Source organism: Geotrypetes seraphini, chromosome 7, assembly GCF_902459505.1.
Source record: "Geotrypetes seraphini chromosome 7, aGeoSer1.1, whole genome shotgun sequence".
NCBI lineage: Eukaryota > Metazoa > Chordata > Amphibia > Gymnophiona > Dermophiidae > Geotrypetes > Geotrypetes seraphini.
Genome location: NC_047090.1, coordinates 169,419,157 through 169,436,440, shown reverse-complemented (window position 1 = coordinate 169,436,440; position 17,284 = coordinate 169,419,157). Strand labels below are relative to the sequence as shown.

Genomic DNA, 17,284 nt, shown 5'->3' with positions numbered 1-17,284 from the left:
AAAAAAGGGAGATAAAATTTTTTTCAGATATATTAGTGAAAGGAGGAAGATAAAAAATGGAATTGCTAGGCTAAAAGATGCTGGGAACAAATATGTGGAGAGTGATGAGGAGAAAGCAAATGTGCTAAACAAATACTTCTGTTCTGTGTTCACAGAAGAAAATCCTGGAGAAGGACCGAGATTGTCTGGCAAAGTTACATGAGAAAATGGAGTAGATTCTGCGCCGTTCACGGAGGAGGGTGTTTATGAGCAACTTGAAAAACTGAAGGTGGACAAAGCGATGGGACCAGACGGGATCCATCCCAGGATACTAAGGGAGCTCAGAGAGGTTCTGGCGAGTCCTAATAAAGATTTGTTCAACAAATCTCTGGAGACGGGAGTGATTCCTGGGGATTGGAGGAGAGCGGATGTGGTCCCTATTCATAAAAGTGGTCACAGGGATGAAGCAGGAAACTACAGGCCGGTGAGCCTCACTTCAGTTGTTGGAAAAATAATGGAAGTGTTGCTAAAAGAAAGGATAGTGTACTTCCTTGAATCTAATGGATTACAGGATCCGAGGCAACATGGCTTTACAAAAGGTAAATCGTGCCAAACGAACCTGATTGAATTTTTTGATTGGGTGACCAGAGAGCTGGATCGAGGACATATGCTAGATGTAATTTACTTGGATTTCAGCAAAGCCTTTGATACAGTTCCTCATAGGAGGGTGTTGAACAAATTGAAGGGCTGAAATTAGGACCCAAAGTGGTGAACTGGGTCAGAAACTGGCTGTCGGACAGACGCCAGAGGGTGGTGGTTAATGGAAGTCGCTCGAAGGAAGGAAAGGTGACTAATGGAGTCCCTCAGGGTTCGGTGCTGGGGCCAATCCTGTTCAATATGTATGTGAGTGACATTGCTGAAGGGTTAGAAGGAAAAGTGTGCCTTTTTGCAGATGATACCAAGATTTGTAACAGAGTAGACACCGAAGAGGGAGTGGAAAATATGAAAAAGGATCTGCAAAAGTTAGAGGAATGGTCTAATGCCTGGCAACTAAAATTCAATGCAAAGAAATGCAGAGTAATGCATTTGGGGATTAATAATAGGAATGCGAATACATTATGATCTTTATGGCACTCGTAGAACCGTATATGCTGGCAGGAGAGAAGCTGATATGCACGGACGGGGAGAGGGACCTTGGGGTGATAGTGTCCGAAGATCTAAAGGCGAAAAAACAGTGTGACAAGGCAGTGGCTGCTGCCAGAAGGATGCTGGGCTGTATAAAAAGAGGCGTAGTCAGTAGAAGGAAGAATGTGTTGATGCCCCTGTACAGGTCATTGGTGAGGCCCCACTTGGAGTATTGTGTTCAGTTTTGGAGACCGTATCTGGCGAAAGACGTAAGAAGACTTGAGGCGGTCCAGAGGAGGGCGACGAAAATGATAGGAGGCTTGCGCCAGAAGACGTATGAGGAGAGACTGGAAGCCCTGAATATGTATACCCTAGAGCACAGGTGTCAAAGTCGGTCCTCGAGGACCAGAATCCAGTCGGGTTTTCAGGATTTCCCCAATGAATCTGCATGAGATCTATTTGCATGCACTGCTTTCAATGCATATTCATTGGGGAAATCCAGAAAACCCGACTGGATTCCGGCCCTCGAGGAGGGACTTTGACACCCCTGCCCTAGAGGAAAGGAGAGACAGGGGAGATATGATTCAGACGTTCAAATACTTGAAGGGTATTAACGTAGAACAAAATCTTTTCCAGAGAAAGGAAAATAGTAAAACCAGAGGACATAATTTGAGGTTGAGGGGTGGTAGATTCAGGGGCAATGTTAGGAAATTCTACTTTACGGAGAGGGTAGTGGATGCCTGGAATGTGCTCCCAAGAGAGGTGGTGGAGAGTAAAACTGTGACTGAGTTCAAAGAAGCGTGGGATGAACACAGAAGATTTAGAATCAGAAAATAATATTAAATATTGAACTAGGCCAGTTACTGGGCAGACTTGCACGGTCTGTGTCTGTGTATGGCCGTTTGGTGGAGGATGGGCAGGGGAGGGCTTCAATGGCTGGGAGGATGTATATGGGCTGTAGTAAATCTTAACAGAGATTTTGGCAGTTGGTACCCAAGCACAGTACCGGGTAAAGCTTTGGATTCTTGCCCAGAAATAGCAAAGAAGAAAAATTACAAAAAATAAAATTTAAAAAAAAAGAAAAAATTTAAATTGAATCAGGTTGGGCAGACTGGATGGACCATTCGGGTCTTTATCTGCCGTCATCTACTATGTTACTATGTAAAGAGCTTTGACGATCCTAGATGGCCGCTGCTGTCTGATGCTGGAAAGACGCCTGAGAGTATTTTCCTTACCTTTTGGAAAAAGTCGAAAAGAAGGGACAAGAATGTTGATGGTGCCTCCCAGCGCTCAGGATCCACGGTTACCACAATTGAATACATCAATAGACGCCTTCAAAACGAGCAAGTCGGTTCGGGGAATCGCTCGCTGGAAGCGTCGGTAGAGAGGAGTGCTTCGACGACTTCCCATGGGCTAGACGTGACACTGAGCCCCGACGTCAGGACGCCTCCCCTCCAGCCGTTGCCGCTGAGAGCTAGCTCACCGCGAGAGCAGAGCACGTCAGACGGAACAGTGTTCTCCCCTCGAGAGGCCAGCATGTCGGAGGGCTTGCTGCAGGAGACAACTCAGAGGGACTCGCTCCCTCTGGAGAAACCGTGCTATGGAGGAACAGGGCACTGAAGAGGTAGACCAGACATCTGAACTATCTTTGACTACACTAACAATTCCTTTTGTTCCAGTTAAGCCCCCAGAAGTCACTTTAGACTCGCTCTGGGAGTTAGTTGTGGCTTTGGGTAATTCTCTGACTCCTCAAATTAAAAACTTGGATAAAGAACTTAAAGACCAGAAAGAAGTTATTAAGAATTTGAAAGAAGATATAGAAATATTGAAATCTGATACCCAAGAAGATAAGAAGGACATAAAAATGATAAAAAGTAATCATGATTTACTGGTAAAAGATAACTTGATAATGAGGAGAAAATTGGAAGCACTTGAAAACAATTCCCGGATTAACAATTTACGTTTAATTAATTTTTCAAAGGTCTCTTCAATTACCCCAAGAGACATGATAAAGCGTTACTTTCTGGAAATACTAAAAATTTCTGAGAACTCATTACCACCACTGATAAGAGTATATTATTTACCTATAAAGACTCAGGATGTTCAGAAGAAAGATGTAATTGGAAAATCCCAGGAAAGTTCTCTGGATGTATCCGCTTTATTAGAACAGTCGGACAGAGAAGTGGCTATTTCAGCCACTCTCCTACTGACTGTAGTTCTGGCTCCAGATAAAGACTGGATCCTAAAACTTTTCTTTAAAAATAGAACCAGAGACTTCCTGGGTTTTCATATTCAAATTTTTCCGGATGTCTCTAAGGAGACCCAAAAGAGAAGAAGGGAATTTCTAATGTTGAAACCTGGTGTGACCCAGATTGGGGATTTATTTTTCCTTAGATATCCTTGTAAATGTGTAGTAAGGTATCATACTTTGAAATATGTGTTTTTTGAACCAGCTCATTTGACAGCCTTCCTCCCCACGAAGCGCCTTGGGAATGAAGAAAAATCAGTGTCCAAGGAATAATTAGCTCTTTTTCAGTATCAGATAATGTGATTTCTCTTAGTTGTTATTTTGATCCTTAAATCACTCCGTTTCTTAAGTCTTGGATCCTAATTTTGAGGACTAGTATGTGATTAAGTTGAGAATTATTTCCTCTTTTTGGATAGAAGTATTTTAATGTTTTGTTTAATATTATGTTTGCTTAATTGCACTTTCTGTACAAGACGAAATGCTTGTTAAATAATGTAAAAATTTCTAAAATAAATTTAAAAAAAAAAAAAAAAGATCTTTGACACATCATACTGACTTCATTCTCAGCTGCACCAATGTTATAAGGGAACAGTAAGCTTGTAAAGACTGTCTCAGTCTGCCAGTAGAGGCACAAAACCTATTCACTGGTCTGGCAAGGTGGAAAGGAAATTAACAGGTAAATCTAAGTTTAACCTTTGTTACATTTATAGGAATTATTGATCTTCTACACCATTAAACACATTAAGGACCTTATTCAGTTGAGCTTTATTTCACAGGCACAGAATAGGGAAGGATTACATTTAAATAAGGCACTAAGTGGCCCTTTTACTAAAGCTTAGCATTTAGAACATGCTAAGCTTTAATAAAAGAGCCCCTAAATTTTCAAGTTCTAGTCACTTTAATTCATACTAACTTTGAGGTAAGGAGAACAGTAATATCCTAAATTTCACAGAAGCTATATATATATATATATATATATATATATACAGTGGAACCTTGGTTTACGAGCATAATTCGTTCCAGAAGCATGCTCGTAAACCAAATTGCTCGTATATCAAAGCAAGTTTCCCCATAGGAAATAAGGGAAACTGCTTTGATTGGTTCCACCTCCTCCCTCCCTCCCCCCCCCCACGAGGCTAGTTTCAAGTTTATTGGTTTTTTATACCCCGATCATAAAACAAATATCTGACCGGTTAACAATAAAATTTAAATAGGAAAGCAAGATATATTTAATTGTGTTTAGAGCGTTGCTCCATTCTCCCCCCCCTTGAGGAATCTGACGCTGTTCCAAACCATCTCCCCGCGATCCAGCTTCCCCCCCCCCCCTGCGAACCGGCATCCCCCCCCCCCGCTCGCGTTGCCCCCCTCTCTCCACCACGATCCTACTTTCCCCCCTCCCGAGCAGTCAATGACACCCTTTACCTGACTTGGCACCAGTGCTGGTGCCCGAAGATCCTCCCTCTTCTGGCGCGGCTGGGCTGTGCGTCGGAGATCCTCCTTCTTCTGATCTGGGCTGGGCTGGACTGGCTTTGAGCATTTGCGCATGCTTAAAGCCTTCTGGTCTCGCTCTCTCCAAGATGAGAGCGAGACCAGAAGGCTTTGAGCATGCGCAAATGCTCAAAGCCAGTCCAGCCCAGCCCAGACCAGAAGAAGGAGGATCTCTGACGCACCGCCCAGCCCAGGCCGCGCCAGAAGAGGGAAGATCTTCGGGCACCGGCACTGATGCCTAGTCGGGTAAAGGGTGTCATTGACTGCTCGGGGGGGGGGGAAGTAGGATCGCGATGGAGAGGGGCAACGCAAGCGGGGGGGGGGGGGCGCTCGTACAGCGAGGCAAGCTCGGTTTACGAGGCACCAAGTTTGCAAATGTTTTGCTCGTCTTGCAAAACACTCGCAAACTGGTGCACTAGTAAACCGAGGTACCACTATATATATATATAATAGTGGCTTTGAGATATTCTTGTTAACTGCAAATGATTTCTAGCTAAATAAAATAAACCAAACTGGTATTATTAAAGCTTTATTCTACGAGTGCCATAAAGATCATAATGTATTGGGGTGTACTGTGGCTATTTTATCAATAGTAGGTTTTTCATATTATGCAGGTGGCTCAACTAGCTTTGAAATGCTGATTTATAATTAACTAGCAGCACCTGAGTCTAGTGTCCTGGAAATGATGATTAGTAATGAAACACCCTAACAAAGAATTTCATAAGACTATCCAAGTTAGTCAGGTCCTCATACAAAATGTTAAATAAGACAGCTCATTTAACATAAGAATACTTCGTATTAGAAGATTTTAGATTTTTGACAGTTGACTGCATCACAAATCTACATTGGATTTTATTAAATATCTTTTATAACACAGGTCTCGCCATCACAGATGAAATTTTGCTGGGTAAAGCAGAGTGGTCCAAACTTTTTGAAGCTCCAAACTTCTTTCAGAAGTACAAGTATGTATTTTTAATCATGCAAGAAATGTTTGGTATAATTTCGTTAATAAAATAAAAAGAAAACTATATGGTACGTGTGGAATTTTTTCAGCGAATAAGACATTGGTCTAAAACCCCGAGGTGAAGCATCTTTGAAAAAATTGATGGTTAGAGCATACAGCTTTTATGGCTCAAATTGAAGCAGTCTGTCATCTAGTTTTCTGAAAGTCTGGCAAACGTGACAACGCATTCTACATTTGCTATAAGTTTCTGTGCAGCAGAGGTACTCAAAGACGTCTAATAAATGAGTGCCCTTGGGATGGGTCCCAAAGTGACAGGCTGGGTCAGGAACTGGTTGAGTGGAAGGCGACAGAGGGTAGTGATGAATGAAGATCGCTCTGAGGTAAGGGCTGTTACCAGTGGTGAGCCTCAAGGTTCTGTTCTTCGGCCTGTTCTTTTTAACATTTTTATAAATATTGCTAAGGATTGTCAGGTAAGATTTGCCTCTTTGTGGATGATACCAAAATCTGCAATAGAGTAGAAACACCAGATGGTTTGAATTACATGAAGAAAGACTTGGCAAAGCTTGAAGAATGGTCTGAAATTTGGCAGCTAAAATGTAATTCTAAGAAATGCAAGGTCATGAATTTGGGATGCAAAAACCCGAGGGAATGGTGCAGTTTAGGGGGTGAAGAATTTATGTGCATGATGGAAGAGCGGGACTTGGGTGTGATTGTATGTGATGATCTTAAGGTTGCTAAACAGGTTGAAAAGGTGATGGTGAAAGCTAGAAGGATGCTAGGTTGCATAGGGAGACGTTTGGCCAATAGGATAAAGGAGGTATTGATGCCTCTGTATAAGATTCTGGTGAGACCTCATTTAGAATATTGTGTACAATTCTGGAGGCTGCACCTTCAAAAAGATATAAAAAAGATGGAGTCGATCCAGAGGAAGGCTACTAAAATGGTATGTGGTCTTCATGCTAAGGCATATGGAGACAGATAAAGATCTCAATCTGTATACTTTGGAGGAAAGGCGGGAGAGGGGACCATGATAGAGACATTTAAATACCTACGTAATATAAATGTGCATGAGTCAAGTCTCTTTCATTTGAAAGGAAACTCTGCAATGAGAAGGCATAGGATAAAGTTAAGAGGTGATAGGCTCCGGAGTAATCTGAGGAAATACCTTTTTACAGAAAGGGTGGTAGACCTGTGGAACAGTCTCCCAGAAGAGATGGTGGAAACAGAGACTGTGTCTGAATTCAAGAGGGCCTGGAATAGGCACGTTGGATCTCTTGGAGAAAGAAAGAGCTAATGGTTACTGCGAATGGGCAGACTAGGTGAACCATTTGGCCTTTATCTGCTGTCGTGTTTCTATGATTTTGATATCAGGAATCTCCAGAAGGAATCTACCTTGAGTTGTAGGAAGTAGCAATGTAGAGAAGAAAAAACATCATTCACAGTTTTAAGGAAAAAGTGGCATCTTAACATATCGACAAACTTAGAGGTTGGTTTATTTTTTAGGTGGGTGGTAGGGGTAGTTTCATTTTTTTTAAATTGTGACTGTGGCTTCAGATTGTATATTAAAGGGACTGGACTGGATTAACACAAGTTCAATATGAGTTTTACTGCTAATTGTAAAGACTTCAAACCTAGCCACTGCTTGTCCATCCATCTTTCAGAAGCTTTCATAGTGAAAGACCTTAGTCATCAAAGATATATTTTTTGCATCATCATTAGGAATTTTTAAATATCAATAGGAGAGGATAGCAGGGAATATAATTATCCAGGGATTGGTGTGAGGAGGGTAAATAGTGGTGTGCTGTAGGGATCTGTACCGGGGGCGGTACTATTTCACTTATTTATAAATGATCTGGAAATTAGAATTACAACTAAGGTGATTAAATTTGCTGATGACAACAAACTGTTCAAAGTTGTTAAAACGCATGCAGAATGTGAAATACTGCAGGAAGACCTTAGGAAATTGGAAGACTGGGCATCCAAATGGCAGATGAAATTTAATGTGGACAAATGCAAAGTGATGCACATTGGGAAGAATAATCCAAAGCATAGTTACGGATGCTAATGTCCACTTTGGGGGTCAGCGCTCGAAAAAAAGATCTGGCTGTCATCATGGACAATATGCTGAAACCTTCCACCCAATGTGCAGCGGTGGCTAGGAAAGCAAACAAGATGCTTGGAATTATTAGAAGAGGGATGGTAAACGAAACTAAGAATGTTATGCCTCTGTATCGCTCAATGGTGTGACCTCACCTTTAGTATTATGTTCAATTCTGGTCTTTTTATCTCAAAAAAGATATAGCGGCACTAGAAAAGGTTCAAAGAAGAGCGACCAAGATGATAAAGGGGATGGAATTCCTCTTGTATGAGGAAAGACTAAAAATATTAGGGCTCTTCAGCTTGGAAAAGAGGTGAGGGGAGATATGATCGCACTCTACAAAATTCTGAGTGGTGTAGAACAGGTACAAGTGGATCAATTTTTTTTTTTTTTACTGCATCAAGATTTACAAAGAGTAGGGGATACTCGAAGTTACAGGGAAATACTTTTAAAACCTATAGGAGGAAATAGTTTTTTTACTTGGAGAATAGTTAAGCTCTGGAATGCGTTGCCAGAGGATGTGGAAAGAGCGGTTAATGTAGCTCAGGGGTGTCAAAGTCCCTCTTTGAGGGCCGCAATCCAGTCGGGTTTTCAGGATTTCCTCAATGAATATGCATAAGATCTATTTGCATGCACTGCTTTCATTGTATGCTAATAGATCTCATGCATATTCATTGGGGAAATCCTGAAAACCCTACTGGATTGCGGCCCTCGAGGAGGGACTTTGACCCTTCTGATGTAGTTGGTTTAAAAAAAAAAGGTTTGGACCTGGTTTAAAAAATTGTTTGGACAAGTTCCTGGAGAAAAAGTCCATAAATTGCTGTTGACAGACAGGGGAGAAGCCCTGGGTTGGTGGCATGGAATGCTACTACTATTTGGATTTTTGCCAGGTACTGGTGATTTGGATTGGCCTCCGTGAAGACGGGATACTGGGCTAGATGGACCATTGGTCTGATCCAGTAAGGCTGTTCTTATGTTCTTACTGTTAACTATACAAAAGGAGTGTGGAGAAAGGCTTATTTCCAAAATCACCTAAGTCCATTGGTCTCGGAGGGTTTTGGAAATGAGCCCTTTAATTATAAATAGAAACAAACTAACACACCACTTCAGCCAGAAAAGTGCATCTCACTCCACCGGCCTCAGAACTGGAGCCTACGCACAGTAGTTTTATCACAAACTCGAGTGATCAACGTAGCAACTTTGCTCCTTGCTCCAATCATCGGCCGAAAAGAACTAATACTGGAATTCATATAACTTTAATAACTTAATTATTTAATATTATTTTTAGAAAATTTTAAAACTTTTTTTGTATCATTTTAAAATACACCTCAGTATCTTTGCAATTTCATACACATTTTTATTTACGTTTATGCACGTCTCCAGGATTTGAAAAAATTGACAAGCTACTTAACTCAAACAGCGCTTGTCTCTGGATGTGCTTTTCAAGCAGTGCTCATGTATTGGACATGCCGACGCGGCCAGCGTTTCGCGGACTCACTGCTTGTCCGCTGCTTCAGAGCCAACACTGCAGCATCCAACTATCACTCAATTCCACCGTCAAGATTTTCAAACCCTTTAATTATAAACCATGCACCAAAATGTCTCCACAAGTGAATATTGAGTACCAAAGCAGTTTCAACAATTTAGATTAATATAACTAAAGTTCTCCTTGGAGAAACAAGCATTATATTCTCACATGCAGTTGACTTCATCTACAGAACCTGGTATAGACACTGCAAGTGCACTGTCATTTTAAATCTTTAAGCAGTGTCTTCCTGTCCAAAGTTTGCTCATGGGACCATCAGTTTTTAGCTTTCCCCAGCGCTGAGAAGCTGTCGCTTCAGTTTCTTCTCAGCACATCAGACTTAGATAACATTTTGTGTGTTCCTGGTTTCATTTTATTGTACTTTTTGTCATAATTCACTTATCGTTTTTTTAGCATTCACTTCAGTATGGTTAAATTTTCTTCATTTTTTATTTTTTGGTCTTTGGACCACTTCAAAACCTTTTTCGCCCCAGTGAACATCAGTGGTTTTCGGTATACTGCTCATTTGAGCTCCCTGGGCCATCGAGCCTTTTTGACATCACTTTTCCCTCAACGTTGGAGATTGCTGAGTGACTTATACTCTATGTAATTGGACCATTTCAGGCGCTGACCCCCCATAATTGGTATTTTCAGTTTCTAGGTCCTGATCAATAGGTACATACTGATCTGTCTGCGTGTGCAAAAGAGGACACTTAAAACCTGATAATTTCAGTGTGAAAGGTTTTTTTGTTCAGCATAGAGCATGGTGGGAGATTTGGGACTTGTTGCATAGCCTGCATTGACAGCAGCATTGATATCGATACTGTGTGCACTGATGCCACATAGAGAGCATCAAGCATTGGACTTTCTTCAAAGGCTAGACTCAACATCATGTTCCTCCATGCCTCACCAATGGGGAAGTAGCACATCCGAATGCTAAGAAGCATAAACATTCTTTCCCTTCTAACATGACATCCACCTCATCGATACATAAGATTTTATGTGGATGCGTAGGATTAAGTCGACATACCTTACATTGCTCTCCATTTTTGCAAATCATATCTCCTCCTAGGCGTATCTCAACATCAAGATCTCCCATGCCCAGACAGCATGCATCACAGACTGCTTCCACACCAATGATACTTCTGGTGCAGATGCCAACTCTCTCCAAGAGATTATATGAGCTATGCTCAAACAAGAACTTTTGGGGCTACCACAGATGGTCGATACAGGCTTTAAAGGCATCCAAGCCCTTCTCAGCCCAGGATTGAGAACGAGATTGCACACCCCTGTTCAACATTAAGCATCGCTATTGGCCTGAATACTACATGTACCATTGGCATAATTATCTCTTGGGACAGAGCATTAACCCCTGCCTCGACTCCTCTGAATATGCATTCTCAGATTTGCCAAGAAGAGTGTGTTGAGAAATCTATTATCTCAAATTATTCTGAGGATTTTCCAAATTTGTCAGTAGAAGAATCCTATGGCATACCTTCTGATACTTCTTCACCTCAAAGGAATAAGTCTCTATCAGAGCATATCTTTTATTGGCTTTATAAAGCAAATGGGTCAAGCTCTTTCCATTAAAATAAAGATAGAGGAAGAACCTCATTCAGAGCTTTTTAAGCTTCTTGACTAAGCAACACTTTGACAACTGTATACTCTTAAGAATTAGGAAACACCTCTATCAGTCTGGAATACTGTGTGCAATTCTGGAGGCCACATTACCATAAAGATGTGCTAAGAGCAGAGTCGATTCAGCGGATGGCCACCAGGATGGTCTCGGGGCTCAAGGATCTCTCATACGAAGAGAGGCTGAACAAATTGCGGCTCTACTCTCTCGAGGAACGTAGGGAGAGGGGAGACATGATTGAGACATTTAAATACATCACCGGACGTATCGAGGTGGAAGAAGATATTTTCCTTCTCCAAGGACCCTCAGCCACAAGAAGGCATCCGCTTAAACTCGGGGGCGGGAAATTTCATGGTGACACCAGAAAGTATTTCTTCACCGAAAGAGTGGTTGATCATTGGAACAAGCTTCGATACAGGTAATTGAGGCCAACAGCGTGCCAGATTTTAAGGGTAAATGGGATGTGCATGTGGGATCCCTAAGAGGGTGGAGTTAAGGATGGGTCATTAGGAGCGTGATCTCCAGGTGTGGGTAGACTTGATGGGCTATGGCCCTTATCTGCCAGCATTTTTCTATGTTTTCTTTTTCTATGTTAACCCTTTCAGGACCATAAGGATCGTAGGCCAATTTTTGTGGTTTTGACGACATTTTTATGGTAAAAAGGGCTTGCAGGTGCCAAAAAATTGATTTTTTTTGTGAAATATCATTATTTTTTTTTTAAAAAAAAAAATCACACTTCTGGCTTACGGACAGTGTGGCAAGTGAATCTTCTCGTCAATCTGGCAACGACGCTAATGAATGAATGTCGGAACCAGTTTGTTTACATAAAGGCAGTATCATATGGAATCGGTACATATCAAATTTAGAACTGTAGACTATCCCAATCAAAATTTATAGGATTTTAAAGTTATGGGACAAATATGTCCTTTGGTCCTGAAAGGGTTAAACAGAAAAAGACACTATATAGAATACAGATGTCCAGGGTTTGAGATAACATAACTTCAACATAACCCTCTATTTGTGGAATCTGCTCTAAAATGTTCACGTAGTACGTCTTATGCTTCTTCTCTTCCAGGAAGGGAAGCTAGAACACTAGGCTTTTGATAAACACATTTTTCAATCATCCATGTTCATGAATAGAATTATGGACTACCAGTTCTATTCTTCCATTTATTTAAAATCCTTAACTTTCAAAATAAACTTAAAGAATTCCAACAGTTATCTAAGAACTTGTTCCATACCAGAAAGTTCCTATCTAGAGGTATATTTGATGCATTTGACCTTTCTTCTAGAACATCAGCAGTAGCAATTGCTGTGCGTTGTTTATCTTGGCTTCAGGTCTCTTATCAGGAAGCTTTAATCCAGTAGCACCTTTAAGATGTTCCTTGTAAGGGTGTGATCTGTTTGGAGGCAAGATTGAAGAAGTGGCTGATTAAAATTAAACACATAGACACTATGTCAACTGTATCAAACCTCTGTCTTTTTAGAAGATACTCTTGTTCTTTCTAGATGTGCATACTACTATAACATAAAATGTTATGGCCAGCCATCTTCATCATTTTCTATGCCTGTTGGTCAGTGTTCCCATACAAAATAAGACACAAATATCTGAACCTCTTTCTTTGCCCAAAAAGCAGTCATTTTGATTATTTTCTAGAGAACATTTGCCACTTTTCCACTCATTCTAACTGCCACCCTATTGGAGGCAGATTATTCTGTTTTAAGCAAAAGTCTTTTCAATTCCTTTCAGAAGACCCTCCTTCACCAAGAACTCTTCACCCTTCTCTAACTAAATGCAATAGAACCTGTACCTCTGCAAGAGAGGGATTGGAGGTTCTACTCCAAGTATTTTTGGATACCAAAAAGACTTGGAAGCCTTCAACTTATTCTAGACCTCCGAGACCTAAACAAATTTTTGCTGAAGGAGAGTTTTTGCATGTTCTCTGGGAACCCTTCTACCCTCTGCTAGAAAAATGCCTAGTGGTAGTTGAGACAACTCTTTGCTTTTGGGGGGTTTCATGTTTTTCCCTAGATAGGTGCTTGTTTGATGAGGTTCTGGCATACTCATTTACCTGTGATGAAGCCTTTGTTATCTCAAGCTTTTCGTGTTTGCTTTCAAATACCAAAAATCATATCTACAGCTGTCTCAAACCTCGGAGTTCATAAGGAGCACTCTTGAGCACCATTCAAGGTTGGGCTTTTCTACCTGAGTAGAGGGTCAACAATCTCATTCACGTGTCTCAGTCTTCACCTTCAAGCGCACTTTGCATGCCAGATATTACACCTGTTCGGTCACATGGCTACAACAGTTCACATGACTCCATTACACCTTCACGTCAAAATTATACAATGGACCTTGCTTCACTTTGTCATCCCAGATCTACGGTGATGTTAGCACAAAATCTTACTCAGCCTCTTCAGCCCCCTCCTCACCAAAATCTAACCACAGATGCTTCGATGCTGGGCTTGGAAGCTCATCTGGATGGTCTCCACAATCAGGGAGTATTTTCTCACCGCTAACATGCCCTCCATATCAATATTTTAAACCTAGGAACAATAGGAAACACACAAGGTATTCTAAGATTGCTTCCTTCAACAGGTAGTACTCGTTCATATGGACTACCAGGTTGCCATGTTCTCTTTGAACAAGCAAGGAGGCACTGGATCTTTTCTACTTTTTCTGCAAGTAATACAGATTTAGAATAGGGCAGGAAAGCAGAATATGTTGGCAGACAAGTTGAGTAGACTACTTTTGCCTCACAAATGGTCTCTTAGCACAGCAGTCTTACAACTGATTTCCTCTTGATGAGGAATGCTGAACAAAGATCTCTTTGCTTCCCCTCAGAACAACACACTTCCACATTCTTTGTCTCCAATCTTATTTTTTATTTAAAAAGTTTTTATACTGCCAAAAATCTTGGCGGTTTCCAGGATAATATACATAAAAACATAAAAATACACACAGTAGAGCATAGTTCAGAATCGTCACACACAAAGCATAAAAATTGCCGTTTACAATATTTTCAACAAATACTCAAGTAAGGGAAAGCAAGACAGTTTCAGAGAAAAAAAATTATCATGTATGCGTCAACAAATACTTAGTCTTAAGCAGTTTTATAAAAGTGGGATATTCCACACATAATCGTATTTGACTGGGTAACTTATTCCATAAAGATATCCCAGCAATCATAAACATTTTTATTCCTGTAGACACATGGTTTATGTTCCTAGATAATTGACATACTAGCTTCATACTGTTAACTGATCGTAGGGCTTTATTGTGTCACATACCTTTCTACTTCACTGGGAGGACAAGTTCCTCTATGTATTTCCTCCAATTCCTTTTATAGGGAAAAGTCTACTCTAAATTTGGGCATCATGATTCTCATAGCACCTTTTTGGCCAAGCTAGGTTTGGTTTTCACTCCTCCTAGAGCACTCAGTCAGGAAACCATGGAAACTATAACCATTTTCTACATTGCTAACTGAGAACGAATGGTCTCTACTTCATCCTAACCCCTTTGCTCCTTAGCACTAACAGCATGGTTCATTTCACCAAACAGGTAAATGCTTTTTGCCTCTCGGCTGCAGTATCCACTGTCATTGAAACATCTGTTACCCCTTCCACTCAGCACTGTTATTGCTTCAAGTGGATATACTTCTATTCCATTTTCTAGAGCCCATCTCATGTCCACTTCCATCCATCCTTGACTACCAAGATTAGAGCCTGGTCTAAAATCCAATTTGGTTGCAGTTCATCTTGGTGCTATTAGTGCATTTCATTCCCACCTGGACTCCATTGCTTTTTAATATTTCTTTAGGCAATAGATTATCCCAGTTCAAAATTAAATTATTTAGTTATGCTGATGACATCACTATTTTAATTCCTGTACATACTTCCCTTTCTCAAATAAATCAAACTGTGGTTGAGATTCTACAGATAATTGAATTTTGGATGTCAGAATTTAAATTGAAAATTAATACAGAAAAAAAACAAATTTTTCTTTTGCATCACCAAATTTAAATGAAGATGTTACATCTTTTGTTTTAAATGATACAATCGATAGTATCCAGTCAACCTTAAAGATGCTTGGTGTAATTTTAGATCGTACCCTTACTATGAAAAATCAGGTTGACTCATTGGTTCAAAAGGTTTCTATAATTTATGGAAACTAAGAACTATTAGAGCATACTTGATATTAACTCCTTTCATTTGTTGTTTCAATCACTTGTTCTTAGTCAGTTGGACTATTGTAACATTGTTCATCTTGCTGGTACTCAGAAAAATCTTCATAGACTGCGCATAATTCAGGATGCAGCAGTCAGATTGATTTTCAACTTAAAGAAGTATGATCATGTCACTAATTTTTATCGTCGACTGCATTGGCTTCCAGTTGAGGCACGGGTTAAATTTAAGCTCGGCTTTATTTGTTTTAAGGCACTAACAGGCTTAATTCTTGAGTATCTTATAGAATCTTTTATCATTACAAATTCTAAACATTCTAGAAAATCTCACTCATTATTTTCATTCCCTTCTGTAAAGGGATGTAAATATAAGAAATTTCAGGAACGATTGCTATCTTTTCAGGCAGCCTTATGGATTAGGGATTTAACTCATATATTCATATTCCCAAATTCGTATCAACAATTACTTGCCTTAACGTATCTTTTTAGGGAATCTTTCAGAAGTTAGATATTGGATGTTTATTCATTTGTATTACTAGTTTTTGTGAACTGCATAGAACTTAATGGTATTTGCAGTATACAAGTGAGATTTATGCATCCATTAGTAGCTTGATTCATGAAAGGCTTATTCCACATACAACCTATCGAATCTCCTCCTGTCGCTTGTTATCTTAATGTTGTTCTTTATTTGTTTGTTTATTCTATTTAATAAATTTCTCAACCGCCTATTACTAGGCGGCTTACAAATAGCAATGTTCATAAAATAAGTAAAAACATACAAAAAACAGAATGTATCCAGTCAATATATATTTCAAATCCCTCAAAAAGAACAATTTATCCAAAGTATTCTACATAGCAATTCATCCATAGTATTCTGTATAGCAATTCAGACACATCTTTTCTCAGATTTCTCACTTGGTAGGTAGTTTTCCTCATAGCCTTGATCCTTTAATGTACATTTCTCTGTAAACCGCTTCGAACCTAACGGATTTAGCGGTATATAAAAAATAAATTACATTACATTACATTACCATGTGAGTTAACATAAGCTCTTGTATTGAATCCTTCCTATACAACATTCTATCACAACAGTGTCTGTATAGGGTTCCATGGATGACATCATCTACACACGAGAATATACGCCTGCAGTCTTCAGAGAAAACCTCGTACAGGTATCTTTGCTTTAGTGGAAGGGAAAAGCCTCAGGGCCCCAGCCAGCAGTAGTTACCTCATAGGCATAAAAACCTTCCAAATATATTAGAACTGAGGGTCCTCTTAGTCCCTGTTACATCCCAAAGACTAGGGTACACTCAATGAAGTTACACAGAAATACTTTTAAAACCAATAGGAGGAAATTTTTTTTCACTCAAGAGAAAAGTTAAGCTCTGGAACACGTTGCCAGAGTATGTGGTAAAAGCGGATAGCGTAGCTGGTTTTAAGAAAGACTTGAACAAGTTCCTGGAGGAAAAGTCCATAGTCTGTTATTGACAAAGACATTGGGGAAGCCACTGCTTGCCCTGTGTAGATAGCATGGAATATTGCTACACCTTGGGTTTTGGCCAGGTACTAGTGACCTGGATTGGCCACCGTGAGAACGGGCTACTAGGCTGATGGACCATTGGTCTGACCCAGTAAAGCTATTCTTATGTTCTATGGTAAAACACTAGCCATGGTCAGTGGGACCCTGTTTTGAAAAGGAGCTCTCGACCATTAGAGCTCAGATAAGTGAAGTAGAGTCACTTAGATTTTTATTTACTGTTCTGTGAATATATTTGGAAAGTATGTTTTTGTGGGGGGGTTTTGTTTTTTATTTCTATGAAATATCTACCCCAATTATCAGTCTGCGGAGGGAAAATGATGCTGCTGCGGTTCTGAGGCTTTTTCCTTCCAAGAACTTTAGTTATATTAATTTGGATTATTTAAAGTGTTGAGACTGCTTTGGTGTTCAATATTCACTTATGGGGACATTTGTAGTAACACGCGTCTACTATGTGCCAATAATCTGCCACAGTAACTATGCATTGGCTAATGGGGTGG

At 40.2% G+C, this 17,284-nt stretch overlaps 1 protein-coding gene across 5 annotated transcripts in view; it reads left to right on the top strand.

The window, feature by feature from the left end:
* The window catches only part of PAPOLA (poly(A) polymerase alpha), a 365,046-nt gene that overhangs the window by 205,725 nt on the left and 142,037 nt on the right, over nucleotides 1-17,284 (top strand). For all 5 annotated transcript variants that reach the window (XM_033951973.1, XM_033951971.1, XM_033951970.1 and 2 more), the window contains one exon: nucleotides 5,718-5,802. In XM_033951973.1, the coding sequence (XP_033807864.1) occupies nucleotides 5,718-5,802 (85 nt within the window). The remainder of the gene's footprint in view (nucleotides 1-5,717; nucleotides 5,803-17,284) is intronic.